We start from the raw sequence: 25440 nt of genomic DNA, 5'->3' as shown, positions 1-25440 counted from the left end.
GGTTTTGATGGTTTCCTGTCTCACATTCAGGTCCTTTATCCATTTTGAGTTTATTTTTGTGAATGGTGTGAGAAAGTGGTCTAGTTTCAACCTTCTGCATGTTGCTGTCCAGTTCTCCCAGCACCATTTGTTAAAGAGACTGTCTTTTTTCCATTGGATGTTCTTTCCTGCTTTGTCAAAGATGAGTTGGCCATACGTTTGTGGGTCTAGTTCTGGGGTTTCTATTCTATTCCATTGGTCTATGTGTCTGTTTTTGTGCCAATACCATGCTGACTTGATGATGACAGCTTTGTAGTAGAGGCTAAAGTCTGGGACTGTGATGCCTCCTGCTTTGGTCTTCTTCTTCAAAATTACTTTGGCTATTCGGGGCCTTTTGTGGTTCCATATGAATTTTAGGATTGCTTGTTCTAGTTTCGAGAAGAATGCTGGTGCAATTTTGATTGGGATTGCATTGAATGTGTAGATAGCTTTGGGTAGTATTGACATTTTGACAATATTTATTCTTCCAATCCATGAGCAGGGAATGTCTTTCCATTTCTTTATATCTTCTTCAATTACCTGCATAAGCTTTCTATAGTTTTCAGCATACAGATCTTTTACATCTTTGGTTAGATTTATTCCTAGGTATTTTATGCTTCTTGGTGCAATTGTGAATGGGATCAGTTTCTTCATTTGTCTTTCTGTTGCTTCATTGTTAGTGTATAAGAATGCAACTGATTTCTGCACATTGATTTTGTATCCTGCAACTTTGCTGAATTCATGTATCAGTTCTAGCAGACTTTTGGTGGAGTCTATCGGATTTTCCATGTATAATATCATGTCATCTGCAAAAAGCGAAAGCTTGACTTCGTCTTTGCCAATTTTGATGCCTTTGATTTCCTTTTGTTGTCTGATTGCTGATGCTAGAACTTCCAGCACTATATTAAACAACAGCGGTGACAGTGGGCATCCCTGTCGTGTTCCTGATCTGAGGGAAAAAGCTCTCAGTTTTTCCCCATTGAGGATGATGTTAGCTGTGGGCTTTTCATAAATGGCCTTTATGATCTTTAAGTATGTTCCTTCTATCCCGACTTTCTCAAGGGTTTTTATTAAGAAAGGGTGCTGGATTTTGTCAAAGGCCTTTTCTGCATCGATTGACAGGATCATATGGTTCTTCTCTTTTTTTTTGTTAATGTGATGTATCACGTTGATCGATTTGCGAATGTTGAACCAGCCCTGCATCCCAGGAATGAATCCCACTTGATCATGGTGAATAATTCTTTTTATATGCTGTTGAATTCGATTTGCTAGTATCTTATTAAGAATTTTTGCATCCATATTCATCAGGGATATTGGCCTGTAGTTCTCTTTTTTTTACTGGGTCTCTGTCTGGTTTAGGAATCAAAGTAATACTGGCTTCATAGAATGAGTCTGGAAGTTTTCCTTCCCTTTCTATTTCTTGGAATAGCTTGAGAAGGATAGGTATTATCTCTGCTTTAAATGTCTGGTAGAACTCCCCTGGGAAGCCATCTGGTCCTGGACTCTTATTTGTTGGGAGATTTTTGATAACCGATTCAATTTCTTCGCTGGTTATGGGTCTGTTCAAGCTTTCTATTTCCTCCTGATTGAGTTTTGGAAGAGTGTGGGTGTTTAGAAATTTGTCCATTTCTTCCAGGTTGTCCAATTTGCTGGCATATAATTTTTCATAGTATTCCCTGATAATTGTTTGTATCTCTGAGGGATTGGTTGTAATCATTCCATTTTCATTCATGATTTTATCTATTTGGGTCATCTCCCTTTTCTTTTTGAGAAGCCTGGCTAGAGGTTTGTCAATTTTGTTTATTTTTTCAAAAAACCAACTCTTGGTTTCGTTGATCTGCTCTACAGTTTTTTTAGATTCTATATTGTTTATTTCTGCTCTGATCTTTATTATTTCTCTTCTTCTGCTGGGTTTAGGCTGCCTTTGCTGTTCTGCTTCTATTTCCTTTAGGTGTGCTGTTAGATTTTGTATTTGGGATTTTTCTTGTTTCTTGAGATAGGCCTGGATTGCAATGTATTTTCCTCTCAGGACTGCCTTCGCTGCATCCCAAAGCGTTTGGATTGTTGTATTTTCATTTTCGTTTGTTTCCATGTATATTTTAATTTCTTCTCTAATTGCCTGGTTGACCCACTCATTCGTTAGTAGGGTGTTCTTTAACCTCCATGCTTTTGGAGGTTTTCCAGACTTTTTCCTGTGGTTGATTTCAAGCTTCATAGCATTGTGGTCTGAAAGTATGCATGGTATAATTTCAATTCTTGTAAACTTATGAAGGGCTGTTTTGTGACCCAGTATATGATGTATCTTGGAGAATGTTCCATGTGCACTCGAGAAGAAAGTATATTCTGTTGCTTTGGGATGCAGAGTTCTAAATATATCTGTCAAGTCCATCTGATCCAATGTATCATTCAGGGCCCTTGTTTCTTTATTGACTGTGTGTCTAGATGATCTATCCATTTCTGTAAGTGGGGTGTTAAAGTCCCCTGCAATGACCACATTCTTATCAATAAGGTTGCTTATGTTTATGAGTAATTGTTTTATATATCTGGGGGCTCGGGTATTTGGTGCATAGACATTTATAATAGTTAGCTCTTCCTGGTGGATAGACCCTGTGATTATTATATAATGCCCTTCTTCATCTCTTGTTACAGCCTTTAATTTAAAGTCTAGTTTGTCTGATATAAGTATGGCTACTCCAGCTTTCTTTTGGCTTCCAGGAGCATGATAAATAGTTCTCCATCCCCTCACTCTCAATCTAAAGGTGTCCTCAGATCTAAAATGAGTCTCTTGTAGACAGCAAATAGATGGGTCTTGTTTTTTTATCCATTCTGATACCCTGTGTCTTTTAGTTGGCCCATTTAATCCATTTACATTCAGTGTTATTATAGAAAGATATGGGTTTAGAGTCATTGTGATGTCTGTATGTTTTATGCTTGTAGTGATGTCTCTGGTACTTTGTCTCACAGGATCCCCCTTAGGATCTCTTGTAGGGCTGGTTTCGTGGTGACAAATTCCTTCAGTTTTTGTTTGTTTGGGAAGACCTTTATCTCTCCTTCTATTCTAAATGACAGACTTGCTGGATAAAGGATTCTCGGCTGCATATTTTTTCTGTTTAGCACACTGTAGATATCGTGCCAAGCCTTTCTGGCCTGCCAAGTTTCAAAGGAGAGATCAGTCACGAGTCTTATAGGTCTCCCTTTATAAGTGAGGGCACGTTTATCCCTTGCTGCTTTCAGAATTTTCTCTTTATCCTTGTATTTTGCCAGTTTCACTATGATATGTCGTGCAGAAGATCGATTCAAGTTACGTCTGAAGGGAGTTCTCTGTGCCTCTTGGATTTCAATGCCTTTTTCCTTCCCCAGTTCAGGGAAGTTCTCAGCTATAATTTGTTCAAGTACCCCTTCAGCACCTTTCCCTCTCTCTTCCTCCTCTGGGATACCAATTATGCGTATATTATTTTTTTTTAGTGTATCACTTAGTTCTCTAATTTTCCCCTCATACTCCTGGATTTTTTTATCTCTCTTTCTTTCAGCTTCCTCTTTCTCCATAACTTTATCTTCTAGTTCACCTATTCTCTCCTCTGCCTCTTCAAGCCGAGCTGTCGTGGTTTCCATTTTGTTTTGCATTTCGTTTAAAGCGTTTTTCAACTCCTCGTGACTGTTCCTTAGTCCCTCGATCTTTGTGGCAAGAGATTCTCTGCTGTCCTGTATACTGTTTTCAAGCCCAGCGATTAATTTTATGACTATTATTCTAAATTCACTTTCTGTTATATTATTTAAATCCTTTTTGATCAGTTCATTAGCTGTTGTTATTTCCTGGAGATTCTTCTGAGGGGAATTCTTCCGTTTGGTCATTTTGGAGAGTCCCTTGCGTGGTGAGGACCTGCAGTGCACTTCCCCTGTGCTGTGGTGTATAACTGGAGTTAGTGGGCGGGGCTGCAGTCCGACCCGATGTCTGCCCCCAGCCCACTGCTGGGGCCACAGTCAGACTGGTGTGTGCCTTCTCTTCCCCTCTCCTAGGGGCGGGATTCACTGTGGGGTGGCGTGTCCCGTCTGGGCTACTTGCACACTGCCAGGCTTGTGTTGCTGGGGATCTGGCGTATTAGCTGGGGTGGGTAGGCAAGGTGCACGGGGGGTGGAGGGGCAGGCTTAGCTCGCTTCTCCTTAGGTGATCCACTCCAGGAGGAGCCCTGTGGCAGCGGGAGGGAGTCAGATCCGCTGCCGGAGGTTTGGCTCCACAGAAGCACAGAGTTGGGTGTTTGCGCGGAGCGAGCAAGTTCCCTGGCAGGAACTGGTTCCCTTTGGGATTTTGGCTGGGGGATGGGCGGGGGAGATGGCGCTGGCGCCTTTGTTCCCCACCAAGCTGAGCTCTGCCGTCCGGGGGCTCAGCAGCTCTCCCTCCCTTTGTCCTCCAGCCTTCCCGCTTTCCGAGCAGAGCTGTTAACTTATGACCTCCCAGACACTAAGTCGCTAAGTCGTGCTTGCTGTCGGAACACAGTCTGTCCGGCCCCTCCGCTTTTGCCAGCCAGACTGGGGGGCTCTGCTTGGCCGGCGAGCCGCCCCTCCGCCCCGGCTCCCTCCCGCCAGTCCGTGGAGCGCGCACCGCCTCGCCGCCCTTCCTACCCTCTTCCGTGGGCCTCTCGTCTGCGCTTGACTCCGGAGACTCCCTTCTGCTAATCCTCTGGCGGTTTTCTGGGTTCTTTAGGCAGGTGTAGGTGGAATCTAAGTGATTGGCAGGACGCGTTGTGAGCCCCGCGTCCTCCTACGCCGCCATCTTCCGGAACTCCAAGAACTTTTTTTTTTAACTTTGAGGGTTTTTTTTTTTTTTTTAAGTTTATTTATTTATTTTGAGAAAGCATGTGGAAGGAGCAGCCAGAGAGAGAATCCCAAGCAGGCTTTTGCACCGTCAGTGTGGAGCCAAAATGAGGGGCTTGAACTCACTAACCGTGATTTGTTTCCATGTCTTGGCTATTATAGGTAATGTGGCATTGAACGTAGGCGTGGGATGTCTCTTAAAGATAGTAATTTCATTTCTTTGGGTATATACCCACAAGTGGAATGGCTAGATCATATGCTAGTTCTATTTTTAATTAAAAAAATTTTTTAATTCCCGTGTAGTTAATGTACAGTGCTATATTAGTGTCAGGTGTACAATATAGAGATCCAACAGTTCTGTATATTACTTAGTGCTTATCAAGACAATCCCGCTCCTAATTCCCTTCACCTATTTCACCCATCCTCCCACACACCTCCCTTCTGGTAACCATTTGTTTGTTCTCTATACTTAAGAGTCTGTTTTTTGGTTTGTCTCTTTTTTTTTCTTTGTTCATTTGTTTCTTAAGAAACTTCTTTTCTAAAGTTTATTTATTCATTTTGAGAGAGACAGAGACAGTGTTGAGCAGGGCAGGGACAGAGAGAGGGAGAGAGAGAATTCCAAGCACTGTCAGCATGGAGCCTGATGCAGGGCTCGAACTCAGGAACTGCTAATCACGACTTCAGCCAAAACCAAGTGGTGGACGCTTAACTGACTGAGCCAAATCTCTGTAATATTTTCCATAGTGGCCACACCAATGTACATTCCTAGGAGTAGTGCCCAAGGATTCACTTTTCTCCACATCCTTACCAACACTTGTTATTTCTTATCATTTTGATAATAGCCATTCTAATGGGTGTGAGATAATATTTCTTTGTGGTTTTGATTTGCATTTCTCTGATGATTAATGACATTGAACACTTTTTCATGTACCTGTTGACCATTTTACTATTTTCTTTGGAAAAATGTCTCTTCAGTTCCTCTACCCATTTTTAAGTTGGATTGTTTGTTCTTTTTTGCTGTTGAGTTGTATGAGTTCTATATTTTGGATATTAACTACTTATCAGATATATGATTTGCAAATATTTTCTTCCAGCTGGTTGTTTTTTCATTTTGTTGATGGTTTCCTTTGTTGTGCAGAAGCTTTATAATTTGATATGGTCCCACTTGTTTATTTTTGCTTTTGTCATCTTTGCTTTTGATGTCAAATTTAAAAAATCATTGCCACGACCAGTGTCAAGGAGCTTACCCTCTATGTTTTCTTCTATCAGTTTTATGGTTTCACGTTTTACATTCAAGTCTTTATCTTGAGTTGATTTTTGTGTATGATATAAGATAGCATCTGGTTTTCATTCTTTCACATATGGCTGGCAGGTTTTGTATGTGATTATCTCTTCCATATTGTAGAAATAATTCTCATGTTTATTTCCTTCATGGTTGAGAGATAGTTGCTGATAGCAACTGGAAAGGAGCTCCATTCTTTCTCTTTAAAAATAACATCTCTTCTCATAAGTGTCATATGAAACTATTGAGTTTTCCTCTGATTAGAACATTCCTGAAATAATCTTGTCGGGTGCCTGGGTGGCTCGGTCGGTTAAGCATCCGACTTCGGCTCAGGTCATGATCTCGCAGTCTGTGGGTTCGAGCCCCGCGTCGGGCTCTGTGCTGACAGCTCAGAGCCTGGAGCCTGTTTCATATTCTGTGTCTCCCTCTTTCTCTGACCCTCCCCTGTTCATGCTCTCTCTCTGTCGCAAAAATAAATAAATGTTAAAAAAAAATTTTTTTTTAATAAAAAAAAAATCTCGTCAGAGTAATGTCACGCATTGATTGCTTTAAGTCTTGAATATTTAGTTTTCTTCCCCTCTCTATAATAAAAGAGAAATTTCTCTATTACTCTGATTGGCTTAGAACAATTAATGTCCAACCTTGGGCCTGGAAGTAGATCAAGCCCATAGAGACAGTAGATACATGATAAAGAAAGATCATTCCCCAAGGGTAATTTGGGTCTGTTATTAAGGGGGAATGAACACTGGATAGTTAATCAATATGATGCTTTATAAATATACTATATCATTTAATTTTCTCAGTAGTTCTGAGGAAATTGAGACTTAAGCTTCCATAATTATTAATGGCAGAGTTGAGATTTAATTCTAATCTAGTGCTTGCTTTATTTCTTTCCATCTGTCTTGTGTCTCCTTCAAAGAAAAATAGTAAGTTGTCCCACTGGTATATGGCATTCATGACCCTATCTTCTCAGATTCCAAAGTGATTTTCTGTAGTTTTCCTTAATTAAAACTTAATCATCACAAGATACCAAAAGTTATGGGGTACAGTTTAAGTAGTGCTTAGAAGGCAACATATAGCAGTAAACACCTAAATTAAGAAGCCAGAAAGATCTCTAGTACATTGTCTAACCTTCCACCTTATGACACTAAAGAAGGAAGAGCAAATTAAACCTAAAGCAGACAGAGCCAGCCTGGCTGGCTCAGTCAGTAGTGTGACTCTTGATCTCAGGATCATGAGTTCAAGCCCCAGGTTGGGCATAGAGCTTACCTAAAAAAGAAAACAAAACAAAGAATCCTAAAGCAGGCAGAAGGAAGTAAATAATAAAGATTATAGTGGAGATAAGAAAAACAAGGGGGAAATCCACAAAGCCAAAAATTGGTTCTTTGAATAAAATGAACAGTATTAACAAACCTTTAGCTAGAAACACTAAGGAAAAATAGAGAAGAATCAAATTATTAAAATCAGGAATGAAAGAGGGAACATTTCTGTTGACCTTACGGAAATAAAAATGATTATAATAAGGGAATACTACATAGTACATGACCACAAATTAACCTACGTGAAATGGACAATGGATGAATTGTGTGGTATGTTAATAATGTTTCAATAAAGGTATAAAAAACTTATTCATTGTTTAGTATGTATCCTGTGCAGAGCTGCATACTAGAGTACGAACATAATATAGCCTGAAGATGCTGAAATTAAGTTTATATATCTATTATATTCTGGTGCCTTTGTGTACAGTAATGAGAGTCTGTGGGAATTAAGTAGGAATAAAATGAGGGTTGGCTTGGTTATCATTCCTACACAAGATAGTCCTGCTCTACAGCATCATTAAGATTATATAGATGTCAGGGCACCTTGTCTGCTCAGTTGGTTAAGTGTCCGACCCTTGGTTTTGGCTCAGGTCATAATTTCATGGTTCCATGAAGTTTGAGCCATACGACGGGCTCTGCACTGGCAGCGCGGAGCCTGCTTGGGATTCTCTCTCCCTCTTTCTCTCTGCCCCTTCCCCACTTGCACTGTCTCTGTCTCCCAAATAAATAAACTTAAAAAAAAAAAAAAGATTATTTAGATGTCATGGGGGTTTCTGGATGGCTCAGTCGGTAGACTGTGCAACTCTTGATCTTGGAGTTTTGAATTCAAGCCCCACATTGGGTGCAGAGATAACTTAAAAATAAAATCTTAAAGAATATTTAGATGTCTTTTATCCTGGGAGTTCTTAAAAGTTTATAGAATGGTTTACCTAGAGATTTGGAGTTGTTTCTGTAATGTTTCTGGGCCTCTCCTCTATTCTCATTGTGCATGAAGTTGAATAACTATTTTTGTGAATGTGGAGTCGTGATCAGACCTCATAGTGCATAGTGTAGGACTCTTTTTTTTCGTTTGTTTGCTTACCAACTATATATGACTTTGTAGACTGCCTAACTTACAATAAAGATTGCTATAGTTCTGGTATCTAGATTCTACTTAGGACTCTTATCTAAATGACAGTGTGTTAGGTTTTACCTGATATAGTCTGTGCTTTTCAAGCTGGTTGTCTATGTTTCGTTTTCTCCACAGCAATGATTTTGAATTACTAACATTCTCTTCAAGTATAACCTACCCTAGTCCCCTCATTTTTAGAGATTATTTTGCTTAACTCACATCTAAAAAATAGGGAAAATAATAATACTTAAGCTGTGAGGATTAAATACATGTAAAGGACTTAATATAATGCCTGGCACAATATGCTTGCATATTGTGCATGTTTTATTATTTATAATTATTTATTAATTTGTTTATTTATAGATACTGATTGGGGATTTCACTATTTACCAGGTACTGTGCTAGGGACCAGATAGATATGGTCCTTGTACTACTCATGGAGTGATATCTCAGTTTGTACTAGATATTACAGTAGTTATTTTACTATTCTAAGTGGTGGTGAAGAATTACTATTCCAATTAAATTTTAGTTTCTCCATGCTTCTAAAAATTTGTATATATTTACTGAACTAACTTTATTAAGGATTTTCATTAATTGTGTATATCTAAAATAGAAGAGCAGTAGTACACTGTTTCCAAAGTATGAGGTAAGAATTCATTAAGCTCTTACCTAAAGCAATGAAGATAAATGGGTGAATCCCAGAAAATTTGCTACTGACTTTGTAGTTTGGTTACCTAGTAGAGTCTATACTTTATTTGATTTCTGTCTTTTTTCTTTTTAAAAGTAGGATGGTTTTACTATTGAGAGATAAATAGTATTTTGGTATATAACATACCAATAGGATATTTTTGAAAGAACATCCTAAGAAGAGTTAAATATAGTATGACCTTCTGGTTTTAGATGGTTGAGATGTCTTTGTAATAGAGATCCATCATTTAAATGTTATATGCTAGGAAGATGGAATCTTGAAGAATGGGAAACAAGAAGAAAATACTTCCTAAATGATATTTTAATTGTTCCTTTGAAGCTGAGGGAAAGTGTAAGTTGCTAATTGACCATTATTTTATCCTTTCATTCCTACTTCAGTTTACTAGGTGACGCAGTTTTGCAAACATTTGTAACATGCACGTGAAGTGATTGTCAGCATTGTACACACTGGGAGTTACTGCTCCCGTTTCACTCATTTCTTGCTAGTTCGAGTCCTTTTCAACAAAAGCACAGATAATGAGAAAACAGTGTGATAACCCAGAAGCAAAAGAAGTTGAATTATTAACTTAAGTCTAGATTGTCTTTATGTTTTAAGTCAGCCAGTAGAAAGGTTTTTTTTTGAATGTTGAGATACTATTTCTCATCCGTCTATCAAGTCTTGCCCTTATAGCTCTTGGTGTGTGACTTACTTTACAGGCAAGCTTCTTCAAAGATTGCCCTGGCTGTCTCATACTTCACTTACACTGTAATCCATTAAAGGCTGGCTGCCGCCCTTTCCACTCACTAGTGACTTCCTAATTTTTTATATTAACCAGTATTTCTCAGTCTTTCTTCTTCTTCTTCTTCTTCTTCTTTTTTTTTTTTTTAGTGTTTATTCATTTTTTTGAGAGAGAGAGAGAGAGAGAGAGAGAGAGAGAAAGAGAGACAGAGCACAAGTGGGGGAGGGGCAGAGAGAGGGAGACACAGAATCTGAAGCAGGCTCCAGACTCTGAGCTGTCAGCACAGAGCCTGACACGGGGTTTGAACCCACAAACCATGAGATCGTGACCTGAGCTGAAGTCAGACGCTTAACCAGCTGAGCCATCCAGGCACCCCACTTCTCAGTCTTTCTATAGCATTTGCCATTGGCCACTTCTGCCTTAACATGCTCTTCTCATTTTATTTCTATAATACCCCTTTCTCATAGTTTCCTCATACCTCTGTGGCTATTACTTGATTTCCTTCATGCATTTTATTTTTGCCCATGCTCTAAATGTTGCATTTTCTAAAATTCTGTTCTTAGGTTAATTTTATCATTCTTTATTCTTCCAACTTGTCAACTGTCCATCTATGTTTGTAGTTCCATCTACCTTCCATGAACTAATGGTTCCCCAGTGTATTTCTATAGCTCAGCAACAGGCTTGAAATTACAATTGTCTGCTGAATTCAACAGGTTGTTCTTATACTCAATATTCTGATATCCCTTACAGTCTATACAACCTACTATATATTCTCTTATTTTGGTACAATTTATCATATAGTTGTACCAATTTTTAGTCAAAAATTAGTATCTGTTACATTTATCTTATTTTTTCTGTCTCTACTGTAATAATTTAAACCCTATTCTCTCTCTTGGGATATTGTAACTATTCCCAGAATCACCTTTCTGCCTCTAGAATTAACCTCTCTGTAGCCTATCCTCCTCATTGCCACCATAGCAGTGTTCTAAAGTAAAATGTTTTGTGTTTTTCCTCATCTTAAAATTTTTTACTATTTATTTATTTATTTATTTATTTATTTATTATTTTTAGAGCGTGCAAGTGAGTGAGGGAAAGGGGCTGAGGGAGAGAGAGAGAGAAAGAATCCCAAGCAGACGCCATGCTCAATCAGCGCAGAGTCCAACACAGGACCTGTTCCCATGACCCTGGTGGGATCATGACCTGAACCCACATCAAGAGTCGGACATTCATGGGGCGCCTGGGTGGCGCAGTCGGTTAAGCGTCCGACTTCAGCCAGGTCACGATCTCGCGGTCCGTGAGTTCGAGCCCCGCGTCAGGCTCTGGGCTGATGGCTCGGAGCCTGGAGCCTGTTTCCGATTCTGTGTCTCCCTCTCTCTCTGCCCCTCCCCCGTTCATGCTCTGTCTCTCTCTGTCCCAAAAATAGATAAAAAAAAAAAAAAAAAAAAAACGTTGAAAAAAAAAAAAAAAAAAGAGTCGGACATTCAACCGACTGAACCATCCAGCCACCCCTTAAAATCTTTTATATGCTTCTCCTTACCCAGCAGTAGATTTTATATGTCCATCCATGGCCCATCTGCTTTTGGATCATTTAGAGAACTTTTGAAAAGCTCCTATACTGTATCTTCCTCCATCGATTATGAATCAGTATAGAGTTTAGGAATCTTTAAAAATCTTCCCAAGATGATTTTGATAAGCAGCCTGGGCTGGTAAACACCGACTTATAAATGTCTTTCACTTTCCTTATCATGGAGTCTAAGGCGTTTCGTGGTCTCATGCCTCCTGCTTCTCAAGCGTCTTCTCATGCTGTTCTCCATTCATTCACTGTACTCCAGTAGCCTTGGAGCCTACCAGTCTTGATCCTTTTTAAAAGACCTTTGTTTGCTTTTATTGGATCAGGGCAGAACCCTAGATTTCTGCCTGCTCCACCTTTGCTTTCCTCCGTACCCTAGTCAGCACCTCCTTGGGTTTCACAGATGGAACTCAGGTTGAAAGCTACTGAACTAATGCAAATTAATGAGGTCCAGAAAGATTAAGTGATTAAGTGACTGAAGTCATATATTGGTCAATGGCAGACCATATCTAAAATTCAGGATTTATATTCCTAACAGAGTTCTTAGGTATTGCTCTTCTCTCTTTTCATATGTATAATGTCTGGGCAACTTGATCTGAAATGACCCTTTAATTCTTTACTTCCTAAATAAATTATCATTCATTTATTTCCTCATTCATTCATTTATTCATCCAGTAAATTTATTCATTCAATAAACATTTATTTGACTACACAAGGAACAGTGTAGAGTCCAGGAGAGGTAGGTAGAAAATCTGAATAATACAGATTTCCTATTATTAAGGTTCTTAAGACAGGTCCATTGTATTCAATTATAAAATACTATACAGAAAAACAAATTATTAATTTTTTAGAAGAGAAACCATAGTATAACCTTTTCCACTGTTTTGTGTTTTTCTTTTCTTTCTTTTATCCAGGGAAAGACCATGTTTGTAGATTTATTGGCTGTGGGAGGAATGATCGATTCAACTATGTGGTCATGCAGTTGCAGGTAGGTTACTTTGAAAATGTATCTTAAAATATTTCAGTTTTGATCAAGGTACCTAATTTTACTTGTTATGGATAAAACAAAATTCTTGGTATCATCATCTCAGAATGTTTTATACTATGCAGATGGAATTTTTTTTTTTTTTGGATGGAATTTTATTTAAACAGATTTGATATAGATTTTCCCAAAGACGAAAGGGTTGTTCTTGTCAACTGTTTTAGTTGATCCATATCTTCATTGATTGTCATCATTGCAAAGTTTTTCAATCCCTACATGGATTGCTGGATATAATGTGAGTCTTGCTCTGTCCCTGTCCCTTCCCCTTCCTGTCTTTATTACCATTAGGACTCTAGTTTTTAATTTATGTGCTCACGTAGTAACTTTCCTTGAAAATTGAAGCATTAGTTGATACAGAGGAGAAATGCATTCCTTTTTCTTTTATCATTCATTAACATAGGTCTGATCCCTATCCTTTAGACGGAGAGTGGAATTGGGCTGGGCAGGAGAGGAAAGAAACTCAGAAATGGAATTTTGGAGTAATGACCACAGCAGGGAGAAGAGGGAAACCATCCCATTCTCTCTGACAACTGCGTCTGCCCCTGAACACATACACATATACACATACACACACACACCTCTGATCTGTAGTCACTCTCAAAGTGTAAAAGCTGTGGTTTATCTTACTGCCTAACTTAAGAGTTATCAGAGTTTCCTTTTGTCTTTTGCGAAACTTTCTTTGGACATTGGGTTCTTTTGTTTTCTTTGAATTTAACTGTATAACAGTGATTTCAGACATATATCCTAGCCTGAATGCTTTCTCTTCTCATCAGAATGCTTTTCCTGTTTCCCTCAACTATCCTTCAGCATTCGAGTTAGATCTAAAGATATTGTCTCTGTAAGTTATAGCCATAGAGTCTTTGAGTCGTGTGATTCACTGTCTCTTGAGCCAGCATTGTTTTATTTCTTGAAGCAGTTATCCTTGTAACTTTTGAGGTCATTAGTGTAGACCCTCCTTCTCTCACTTTGGTCATTAATAATGTAACTTTTTGGTATGATATTGTATAGTTTTCTTCTGGATTTATTATACATCTTATTTGATCCTCACCATATCCCCATGGAGAGGATAAGGAGGTTATCCCCATTTTGCAAGTTAAGGGACTGAAGCTCAAAGAGGTCTGTGACTTCCCTGGGGACTGACTAACTTGTTGGGTGTTAGGCTTTTGTGGAAGCCTGAGGCCAGTATTCTTGGCACAATTAGAGAAAACTCTTCATTTTGTTTTTAGGTTACTACTGACTAGAGAATATGGATAGAAGCTTTCTCAGTCTGTAGAATCTGTCTGAGTCTTAACACATACTCATTTTTATGTTACTTGAGCTTGTTTTTATTTTATTTGCAGTCATTTAAATCTCACTTTCTGGAAATGGGAGGGCTCTTAGTCTGGGAAAACTAAGGAGATTGTTGTATATCAGATAACAATGGCCTTTGGCCTTTGGCAAGCTCTTATGGACTCACCTAAAAACCTTTCTATTTGACTTCATGCTGTATTTTTTCCTGTCATAATAAAATTAATCTACCATTAGCCACCCCCCCCCATTCTGCGTAGTTGATTGACTTGATTTGGGCTCACGCTGGTGTGCTTACTAGAGGGTATTCTCTCTTAGTTGACACATTGAAGATAATTACAAAGTTTCCCCATGTACATTGTGATAAAATTTACATACTCAGCTTTTCACTGGCACTTTTAATTTCTTCTAAAAACCCTAAGTTCATTAATTCTTAAGTACTCTTTTCCTCTTGGTGATTCAATTATATAATATCTGCCTTAAAAATTTCAAGGAATAATCCTATGTCTATTGTAGAAATTATAGCTAATTACCACTAAAATGGGTCTTTTTTTAAATGTTTATTTAAAAAAAATTTTTTTTTTTTACATTTATTTATTTTTTGAGAGTCATAGAGAGACAGAGCACAAGTTGGGGAGGGGCAGAGAGAGAAGGAGATACAGAATCCGAAGCAGGCTCCAGGCTCTGAGCTGTCAGCATAGAGCCTGACATGGGGCTTGAACTCACAAACCATGAGATCATGACCTAAGCCGAAGTCGGAGCTTAACCTACTGAGCCACCCAGGTGCCCCTGTTTGTTTATTTTTTGAGAGAGAGTGGGGAAGAACAGAGACAGAGGGAGATCGGGAATCCCAAGCAGGCTCTGCGCTACCAGTGTAGAGCCTGAGACAGGGCTCAAACTCACGAGCCATAAGATCATGACCTGAGCTGAAATCAAGAGTCAGACCCTTAACTGACTGAGCGACTCAGGCACCCCAGAGTGGGTCTTAAAATCTTATAGGATCAAGAAGTTGTACTTATTTCTTTTCTCATTTCTACCAGCAAGACCTGAGACAGTTCTCGTGGAATTTCCTTTCACCATTGAGGCTTTCCAGAGCCATCTTTTTTATAGCCAAGGAGTGATATTTTGTGAAAACCATATCACCTAGGGAAAGCCAAGAAGTACTTTTAATTTTGTAACCACTACAGATGTAGATCTAGATTGCCTGACACCAGAACTGCCATAGTTTTAAAAATGTATTTTTTTATTATGAAAGAAACTAAACATACATGAAAATAGAATAGTATAATGAATACCCATGTACTCATCACCCAGCTTTGGTAATTATCAGTATATGGCCAGTCTTGTTGCTGGTGTGTTCTCCCTCTCCTCTCCCTTCCCAGATTATTTCAAAGCAAACTGAAGGAATATTTTATGTGGAAATATATACATATGTATTCTAAGAGTCGGAGATTCCTTTTTTCTCCTCTTAATGATAAAACACAATAGTTCCTTCATAATAGTGTCAAATATCAAGACAATCTTCAGATTTCCTTGATTGTATCTCTTTTATTTTTTATATTTGGTTTACTTGAATCTGGTTCCAGACAGAGTTCCACACATTGCATTTGGTAGATATAATTCTTAAGCCTCTTTTACTCTATAGATTCACTTTCTTTTTTTCTTACAGTTTTTGTTGTTTTGATTGTCATTGATAAAAGTGGAATCATTTGTTATTAAGTTGTCATGTTCTGGAATTTGCTGATTGTCCCCTCCTTATTTAACATGTTCTTCTATCCCCTGTATTTTCTATAACCTGGTGATTAGATAAGATTCCAGTTTTGTTTTATTTGGCCACAGTACTTGAGAGGTGAGTGGTATGCTTCCTGTTGCATCACATCAGTAGGCAATGTCTGGGTTGTCTGTTTTTAGTAACGTTAGGATTGATTGGTGAGATTCGGGGACTGTCAGCCTGATGCATCCTTTTTAAAGTTCCCAGTGGTTTTTCTCCTATGTTTTAAAAACCCATTAGTAATCATTGCCTAGATGCATTACTTTAGTGAGATTGCAAATGTACTATTCTAATTCTATTTTTCTTAGTTTATTAACTGGAATTCTTCAAAAAGCACTCCACCAGGTGTGCTTGGCTGGCTCAGTTGGTAGAACATGCGACTCTTGATCTCGGGGTTGTAAGTTCGAGTCCCACACTGGGTGTAGAAATTACTTTAAAATAAATAAATAGATAGATAGATAGATAGATAGCACTCCACCAATTATTAGGTTACCTGAGATACATTTTATACAAGAAAGGCAGTAAATAGAAGAAAAGAATACTTGATTCTTAAACTCATGAATCGTGAGATCATGACCTGAGCTGAAGTCAGATGCTTAATGACTAAGCCACCCAGGTGCCCCAAGATTCATTGTTTTTTAGTGCTGCATACCGGTCAATAAGATGAATTTCCCACAGTGTATTAAACCTTTCATTTATTGATAAACATATAGATTATTTTCAGTTTTTCTCTATAACATAATAACCGGGGTGCCTGGGTGGCTTAGTTGGTTAAGTGCCTGACTCTTGATTCAACTCAGGTCATGATCTCATGGTGGGTGAGATCCAGCCCTATGTCTGGCTCTGCACTGACACCATGGAGCCTGTTTGGGATTCCCTCTTTGCCTCTCTCTCTGCCCCTCCCCTGCTCTTGCCAGTGCGTGCTCGCTCTCTCTGTCAAAACAAATAAATAAACTTAAAAAAAACAAACAGGTAATAACCAGTTTTAGTTTATACTCTGAAGTATAATTTGGTAGATAAAACCTGCGTATATACCATGTTAATAACTTTCCTCCATACTCTTGCTAGCCTTATGTTTTAGTTTTTTTGATTTTGTTAATTGATATTTTAGGTTTGTATGTATGTATGTATGTATGTATGTATTTATTTATTTATTGTTTATTTTTGAGACAGAGGGCAGACAAGCATGCACAAGCAGGAGAGGGGCAGAGAGAGGGGGACAGAGAATCTGAAGCAGGCTCTGCACTGACAGCCAAGAGCCCGATGTGGAGCTCGAACCAGGAGATCATGACCTAACCTGAAGTCACATGCTCAACTGACTGAGCCACCCACGTGCCCCTTAGATTTACATTTTAAAAGATTTGAAATGTTAGAATCATTGCTAATACCATAAACTGAATTAATTTATTTTCTTTCAAAAGCTTTTATAACTGTACAAGTTGTTTACAAATGAAGTTCCAATATTTCTTAGGTATATTTTTGGAGATCAAAATACTGATTTTTGAGAAAATATTGTTGGAGTGCTAATAAAATTTATTAGGTATTCTCATGGATTGTAAAACTCATTGTTCTAGATTGCCACTTATTTTACATTTGCTGAGATGTAGAGAACAATAAATTCACCTAACATTTAAAAAATAATAATAAAGATAACTACCAATTTATGTTATGAGAAAACTGCATTTTTAAAGAAGATATGAAGTGTGAAAGACTCCTGACTTTCCTGTAATTTTTCAATTCTTTTATTACTTAAGTGCTATTTAGTATTTTTTTTTTATTAAAAAAAATTTTTTTATTAGGTAAACTCTATCCCCAGTGTGGGTCTTGAACTCATGACTCTGAGATCAAGAGTCGCATGTTCTACTGACTGAGCCAGCCAGGCACTCCTACTATTTTATTTTAAATGGTACTCAAGTAATTTAAGAATTTATTACTTTTTCAAAAGTGAATCAACTGTCTTTAGAGGAAGTGATGGTATTAGTGGTATTAATCCCAAGCATATACTACAAAGTTTTGAGAATAGAGAGATTGGGATGTTTAAATTCCCTCGTGATGAAGGAGCCAGTTTCCATTCTTTAGGTGGTAGAACTATAGCAACTGTAGCCCTACTCTTCTCATCAAATTACTGGTTTGTTACCTAGGCAACAGAGAACTTTGTGGGTGGAGCAGTACTATGAAGTGAAAAAAAAAAAAAACCCACAACTTTGAATTCAAACAGGTTTAGATTTGAAAAACAACTTTATCTTAATAGGTTAACATTGTTTAAACTTTCTGAGCCTCATTTTCTTCACCTGTTACACCTATTTTAGGTGGCTGTAAAATGCAATCAGGAATGTAACACATCTGGCACAGGCTAGATACATTCACTGCTTTTATTTATTGCTATAAATTATTGAGTGTTTGCTTCATGTTATTTTTGTTCATAATAACAGTAATTAGCATTTACTGAGTACCTACTGTGTGCCAGGCAGTATTCTAAACACTTTACATGTATCTTGTTTAATTCTCTTCATTTTATAAGGAAACCGTGACACAGAAAAATCAAGTAGTTTGTATAGGAATATGTTTGTATAGGAATATGTAATGAAGAATTACTGTTCTGGTACATGTATTTTGTATATTTAGACTACATTTTGTTATGGCATGAAAGACAAGTGGAAACACAACGATGACTCAAAGACACAGTATGTTCAAAAACTTCTGGTTATTCTTAAATTTGTCTGAAACATTCATGTATTTTAATGGAATCTCTTCTCTTTTTTTATTTTTAAAAATTTTTTAAATTTACATCCAAGTTAATTAGCATATAGTGCAACAATGGTTTCAGGAGTAGATTCCTTAATGCCTCTTACCTGTTTAGCCCACCCCCCCCAAAACCCCTCCAGTAACCCTCTGTTTGTTCTCCATATTTAAGAGTCTCTTATGTTTTGTCCCCCTCCCTGTTTTTATATTATTTTTGCTTCCCTTCCCTTGTGTTCATTAGAATCTCTTCTTTTGAATGAGAGGGTCGCGATTTGGGTAAAATCCTTGCTCTTTCTGTCAAAACATTTTTAATAGTAAATGAATAACTCCCCAGTCTTCTCTTACAACATAGTACCATATTTGACATTGTTGATTTGGTTTTCACAGGGTCGGAATCTGGCAGATCTACGCCGTAGCCAGTCCCGGGGCACATTCACCATTAGCACTACTCTTAGGCTGGGGAGACAGATTCTGGAGTCTATTGAGAGCATCCATTCCGTGGGATTCTTGCACCGAGACATCAAACCAGTAAGGGACCTTTTCAAGTCAGAGCATAGACTGAGTTTGCTTTGTACTCTTCATCTGATGATGGGACACAATAAATTATAATTGTAGCTTTCTGTGTTTGCTTTCTATTATTAAACACAAGGTAATATTTTAATTTCTTTAACTAGAAGCAAAATGTAACTTGCCTCTTAATTTTTTTTTTAAAGTTATAATTACACACTACCACTTAAATTCAAGAGCTTTTCTCATACAATGAAAATGTTGCTTGCAGCCAAATTAAAAATTATTAATGCTTGACTATTATTACGTGTGCGGACATTCCTAGTTACTTAACCTTACACCTCAATTGGTAGTTAGTCTTTAGATTTTTTTTTCCTGATACTGTCTAAAAATATATACATATGTCGCTTTTAGATATTGACATTGTGTTCTTTGAACTATTTCTCAAGTGACAAATTGTACTTACAAGAAACCATCAGTTGTGAAGGACCTTATTATTTTTTTTCTGAGTGCTGCAGTGGCAATATATAGTATTTTTTTCAATTCTGTTTTTCTTAGAAATTGTCACTTCCATAACTGAAATATGCTTTTATTTTTCCTTCTTGGTTTTTTTTTTTTTTTTTTATTACTCACAAGGGGAAATGATCCATTTCTGGTATACTGTATTTACTATAAATATACCATGTGTTGGTTAGTGCAGTTGAAAATTACACCCTTCTGTTGCTACATGATTTCTAAAATTAAATGGTTTACATGAAAATGCCAACTAAAATTAACATTAGTAGTGTCAGGCTTAACGTAATGTAGATTTCTTCTCCTCTTATTTCTGTGCGAAGCTAAATGTCACTACTTGAGAATCATGGTGACTGAATGCTCCTTAAATGGAACAGTCTTTTAAAATAAAAGCTAACAATTCTGTAGCAATTTTGCTTTTTCCTTTATAAATTCCCTTTTTGCATACCATCTTTGCAAGTCTGTGCTTATTTAACATTACATTTACTTTTTTAAGGAAAGAATGCAAAGTTTATTTTCCTTAAGTCTGTTTTGAAATGTTTCCTTAAATTGAATTTTAATTTTGTACTTAGTGAAATTCAGCGTTATGATGCTTATAGGAAATTCATTTAAATTCCTCGCCATGTATTAAAATTTGCTCACTCCTGGTTCTTCCCATGTTAAAAAGGAAGAATTGGACTGTCTTTAAAGCACTGACTTAGATTAGAATTTCAAGGAATTTAGAGTTCCACTTAAGTCAGTATTGTGTTGTATGTAACTTTATACTGTCAGTTAGATTCTTTGTTGCTCAAAGTTACCTGATCCTGGGCACTCATAAAATCCACAATGAGATTGTGTATTAATATCCAGCAAAAATCATTGATTGGAATAGTATATTTGGGACGTATGTATTATATAGAGGTTAAATTGAAGAGTTAAAGTATAGGAAGGATAAGATGTAAATATAAGTTTTATAAGAATATATTTCCTTCTCTGCTTTTCTAGTCAAACTTCGCCATGGGTCGCTTTCCTAGTACATGTAGGAAATGTTACATGCTTGATTTTGGCTTGGCTCGACAATTTACCAATTCCTGTGGTGACGTCAGACCAGTAAGATTTTTCATATTATTATTAAATATTTAAGAATTAACCTATTATTTATAGTACCACTTTTTTAAAAAAAAAAAAGAAATACAAATTATATATAGAATGGATGTCATTCAAAAAGTAGTATATAGAATTTATCATTAAATATAGGATAGAGGTAATTAATTTTATTACTGAAAGTTGTGGCTTTAAAAAAAGTACATTAAAAACATTTTAAAAATTAAAAAAAAAAAACTTAAAAAGTACATGAGACACAGGTTTAGAATGGATTTGTAGTAAGAACACATGTTGGCCCTTTAGGATCAGGGGCCTTTTTTGCAATCTGAGGCTCTTTCTATATCCTACAGTTCTTCTGTTTTTGTTATTGTACATTTCATATCCAGAATTTACATTTGGTTCTTTTAAAAAAAAATTGTCTTTATTGATATTCTCTGTTTGATACGATGTTGTTGTCATACTTTCCTTACTTTGCTTTGGTTCTGTGCATGTATTTATAATGGCTGTTTTAAAATCTTTTAAGTCCAGCATCTACTCACTGTCAGAGGCAGTTTCTATTGCCTGTTTTCCCATGTATGGGTTATACTTTCCTGTTTCTTTGATTTCTTACATTTTTTTTTCTTTGTTGTTGGAAACTGAACATTTTAGATAATATCTTCTAGTAGTTTCAGATACTGACTGGTCCTCCTTTCTAAGGCTTGTTATTGTTATTTTGCTTGTTTATTTGTTGAGTGAACGACTGGATTTGTTTTAGTGAAGGCTGTTCTCCCTGCCGCCACCCCCCAACCCCTTTTTCCCAACACTCAGTATTAAGTCTGTTGTTGTTCTGGGTCATTCTGCCTACAGTCACCCTGGAATGACAGTGGTATTGGTAGGGCTGTCTTCTATACTTTCTCTGACCACACCCAGTTTTTAAGCTCCACTAATTGCTGGCTGATTGCTCTATTGTTTATAATAGTGCCCTGGGGCATAAATTCCTCCACAAAGGAATCTAATCAAATTGTGGCTCCTAAAATGGAATAGTTTCTGAGGTCAGAATTTGTATTTGTCTGAGCCCAGGAGTCCTCCTCCCAGATGTCTCATTCCCCTGGTTCTTTCTCACTTGGCCAGCCTGTAGCCTAGGCTCTATCTTCATTAGATCCATGAATCTCTTCCCATTTTTCTACACCACAACCTTCAGTATTTTTGAGAAATGTCTTCAGTTTAAACTTCACTGTTGCAAATGAAATAAGTTCCTTTGGGAAGAGGTATTTTTTTCATGCCTTTCTCCTGCCCCTGATATGCCCCGATTCGAGAGACCGCCCGAAAACAAACCACCAGAGTCCAGAGTCAAAGCCAAGCGGCAAGGGTCGTTTATTGCAGGTTCGAACCCGGTGCTCCGCGCACTCTTTGCCGGTGACGCAAAAGGCCCCGAGCAAGGATCTTACAGCTTCTTTTATAGACAGGCACAAACAAGTTAGGGATTTTTTTGAGGTTACAGAGCTGTTATAGGTTGACATTTAAATTTGAACGCTCAGCAGAACTTGATTGGTTCCCGCCTTTATTTCAAACCATTCAGCAGAACTTGATTGGTTCCCGCCTTTATGTCAGACTGCGACCGGGTGCGCCCTGGCTGGTTTCAGAAGGGGGGGGGGAAGGAAAGATCATTTCTTTGCAGTTGTGAGTACACCTGGTAATTTTTCTCTTAGCCGCTCACCCCCAGGCAAAATCTCTGAGCCAGGGCTCTAGAGTTGGGGGTGAGGACTATGCTGAGCTTCTGAGTAACATCGTTATTTTTTAGGAGCTGAGCCCTAGGGTTGAGATGGGGGCAGTAGGCTGAGATCTCTGTCTCTCCTGCCATGGAAGCACTGCTTCCTGAGCCAGGAGAGGGCTGTTGGGCCCCCAGTATTCGCAACACATTCCTACCCAAGGTAGAGCCTCCATTCCATGAGTGGAAGCTGGGTGCAAGAAAGGAACTGTACTTCTCTGTCCACACTTAACCTGGATTAGCTTCCTCAGCAACAGACAGCTGGAAGAAGCTGAGAAATGCTGAAGTCCTGCTCCTATGGGAAGAAAGCCCTCTGGCTGGGAACTGAGAAAGGATGGAGTCTGGTGTCGTTGGTTGCAATAGTCTAGAGTGGAACCACCCTCTCTGCTCTGGAAGAGGGGAGGGAAGGAGTGGTTTTGGTGCAAGTACTGTAGACTCTAGCCTTTTTTACTTAATTTTCAGTTTTCTTGAATAGATGTTTCTTCATTCATTATTTGCTCTAAGGACCATTTTCAGAAGATTTAGCTGTTTTTAAAATAATTTTCACCAGTTTTACTGGGAATCAGGTCAGTGTGTTGCAGGATTTTTTATTTACCTCAATACCTGGATTTGTTGTCTCACCACTTTGAAGAATGAAGAGGAGGACACAAAGTGACCAGCAGGCAAAAGGTTATTAGAGTATAAGATTAGAAAGTAAGAGTAGTATGAAAGCTCTCTTTACAGAAAGGGACCATTTGAAAGTGAATGCCAGCCGACTATTGGCAAGGGTCCTTGTTTTATAAGGTTTTGGTTAGCTTTCCCCTTCCCCCTGTTCCCTCTCAGGTCCCACCCTTATTGGCTTGATAGTTCTAGGTGCTGGGTGGTCCATTTCTGATTGTCTCTATTCTATTGTATGAGGGGTGGCTATTGGTGATAGTTAGGTCTTTTGTCAGATTCCTAAGGGAAACCTGGGGGGGGAGTAGATGGTGTCTGTTACATTCTTAAGTGGAACCTTACTGGTGAGGGGGTTTGCTGTGATCAGACACTCCTAGAATTGTTCCAAATATGCATTTTTCCCCACCCAGGGACTTCAGGTCCTAATCTTTCCCTCTTGCCTACTTATCTTATCTTTTCCTATCATAAGTGGAACTCCTTATAATGTCATCCTTACAGTTCAGTTCTTCTAATATCTCCTCTTTACCTTTAGTTTTGTTTTAACATGGTACTGATTGTGATTTTCATTTCTAGCAAATTAGCCGTATACAAGTTGAAATGCTAATTTTGAATACATTTGCTACACTAAGTATATGCTTCTAGAATTGTATACATAAATGTAAATTATATTTAAAATATAGGCACATGAGAATTTACCTGCCTAGAAATTATGAAGAATCTTTTTGAGTTTAATGAAGGTCTTGCATTAATAGATAGCAAAGCAGGTAAAGAATTTAGGTTCTTTGTAGCTTACTAGATTTCAATATATTTCTGTAATCCCATTTCTTTTCCAGATGTCTTTTTTTTTTTTTTTTTAGTTTTTAAACTATTACCAGGTTATTGTTTATTCACACACATAACAGATATTTAATGAGCACATAATGCGTGTGAGGCATGGATCTAGGTGCTGGGACTGTAGTGGTGAACAAGCAGACCAAAATTTGGCTCTTATAGAGGTTATATTTTAGTGGAGAAGACAGATAAACATATACGTAATTTTAGGTAGTAGTATATGCTGTAAATAAACACAAAGCAGTATATTGACATAGAGAGTGATGGGCAGTGAGGATAGGAGACTATTTTGGACGTATTAGTTAAAGACTTCTTGGGGCACCTGGGTGGCATAGTCGGTTAAGTGTCAGACTTCCGTTCAGGTCATTATCTCATAGTTCATTGAGTTCGAGCTCCTCTTTGGGCTCTTTGCTGTCAGCGTGGAGCCTGCTTTGGATCCTGCTTTGGATCCTCTGTCCTCCACTCTCTCTGCCCCTCCCCTGTTCACACTTGCACGTGTGCATGTTCTTTCTCTCTCTCTCAAAAATAAACATTAAAAATACATATATATAAAAATATTTTTTAAAAAAAGACTTTTCTGAGGAGGTATTGAGTTTAGAATTGAATGAAGTATGAGAACAATGTGAATTGCCATGTGAATAATCTGGAAAGGGAGTTACAGGCAAAGGGAACAGCAAGTTCAAAAGCCCTGAGGCAGAGTAAGTTTGGTGTGTTCAAGGAAAAGCAGGGAGGCCACTGGAGCTATAGCACAACATAGTGTAGCATGATGAGGGGTTAAGTGGAGAGAGACGAGGTTTAAGAGGTTGGTTGGCCCTGGATTGTGTATGATTTTGCAAAGAGATGGATTTTATTCCAAACACGATAGGAAGCCTTGGGAAAATTTTGAGCAGGGTTATTGCATACTCTGGTACATGATCTGTCAATAAGGTAACTACATAGTGGAATTATATTTAGTGGTAGATTATATTTAAAACATAGCCATAGGAGAATTTCAATGCCTAGAAATTGTAAGGAGACTGTCTTCAGTTTTATCAGTATTCCTGTGTTAATTAGTATGCATGCAGGAAAGAACTTAGGTTCTATACAGTTTATTGATCTTGAATATATTTTTAGAATCCCATCCCTATTCTATTTTTTTAAATTAAAAAATTTTTTTAATGTTTACTTATTTTTGAGAGATAGAGAGATACAGAGTGCGAATGGGGAGGGGCAGAGATAGAGGGAGACACAGAATCTAAAACAGGCTCCAGGCTCTGAGCTGTCAGCACAGAGCCAGATGCAGGGCTCGAACCCACGAACTGTGAGATGATGACCCAAGCTGACATTGGATGCTTAACCAACTGAGCCACCTAGGCACCCCTAATTTTTTGTTTTTTAAGTAGGCTCCACACCCATGTGGAGCCCTATGCAGGGCTCAAACTCACGACCCCAAGATTGAGACCTGAGTTGAAATCAAGAATCAGATACTTGGGGCGCCTGGGTGGCGCAGTCAGTTAAGCGTCCGACTTCAGCCAGGTCACGATCTCGCGGTCCGTGAGTTCGAGCCCCGCGTCAGGCTCTGGGCTGATGGCTCGGAGCCTGGAGCCTGTTTCCGATTCTGTGTCTCCCTCTCTCTCTGCCCCTCCCCTGTTCATGCTCTGTCTCTCTCTGTCCCAAAAATAAAAAAAAAAAAAAAAAAAAAAAAAAAGAATCAGATACTTAACCAACTGAGCCACCCAGGCACC

The 25440-nt window shown here is 38.1% G+C and overlaps 1 protein-coding gene across 3 annotated transcripts in view; it reads left to right on the top strand.

The window, feature by feature from the left end:
• TTBK2 (tau tubulin kinase 2) overlaps nucleotides 1–25440 on the top strand; it is a 170097-nt gene that overhangs the window by 65826 nt on the left and 78831 nt on the right. For all 3 annotated transcript variants that reach the window (XM_049613463.1, XM_049613462.1, XM_049613464.1), the window contains 3 exons: nucleotides 12454–12527; nucleotides 18769–18909; nucleotides 20386–20490. In XM_049613463.1, coding sequence (XP_049469420.1) covers nucleotides 12454–12527; nucleotides 18769–18909; nucleotides 20386–20490 — 320 coding nt within the window. The remainder of the gene's footprint in view (nucleotides 1–12453; nucleotides 12528–18768; nucleotides 18910–20385; nucleotides 20491–25440) is intronic.

The sequence above is a fragment of the Panthera uncia genome, assembly GCF_023721935.1.
Source record: "Panthera uncia isolate 11264 chromosome B3 unlocalized genomic scaffold, Puncia_PCG_1.0 HiC_scaffold_1, whole genome shotgun sequence".
Lineage (NCBI taxonomy): Eukaryota > Metazoa > Chordata > Mammalia > Carnivora > Felidae > Panthera > Panthera uncia.
This window is presented reverse-complemented; position numbering and strand designations above follow the sequence as displayed.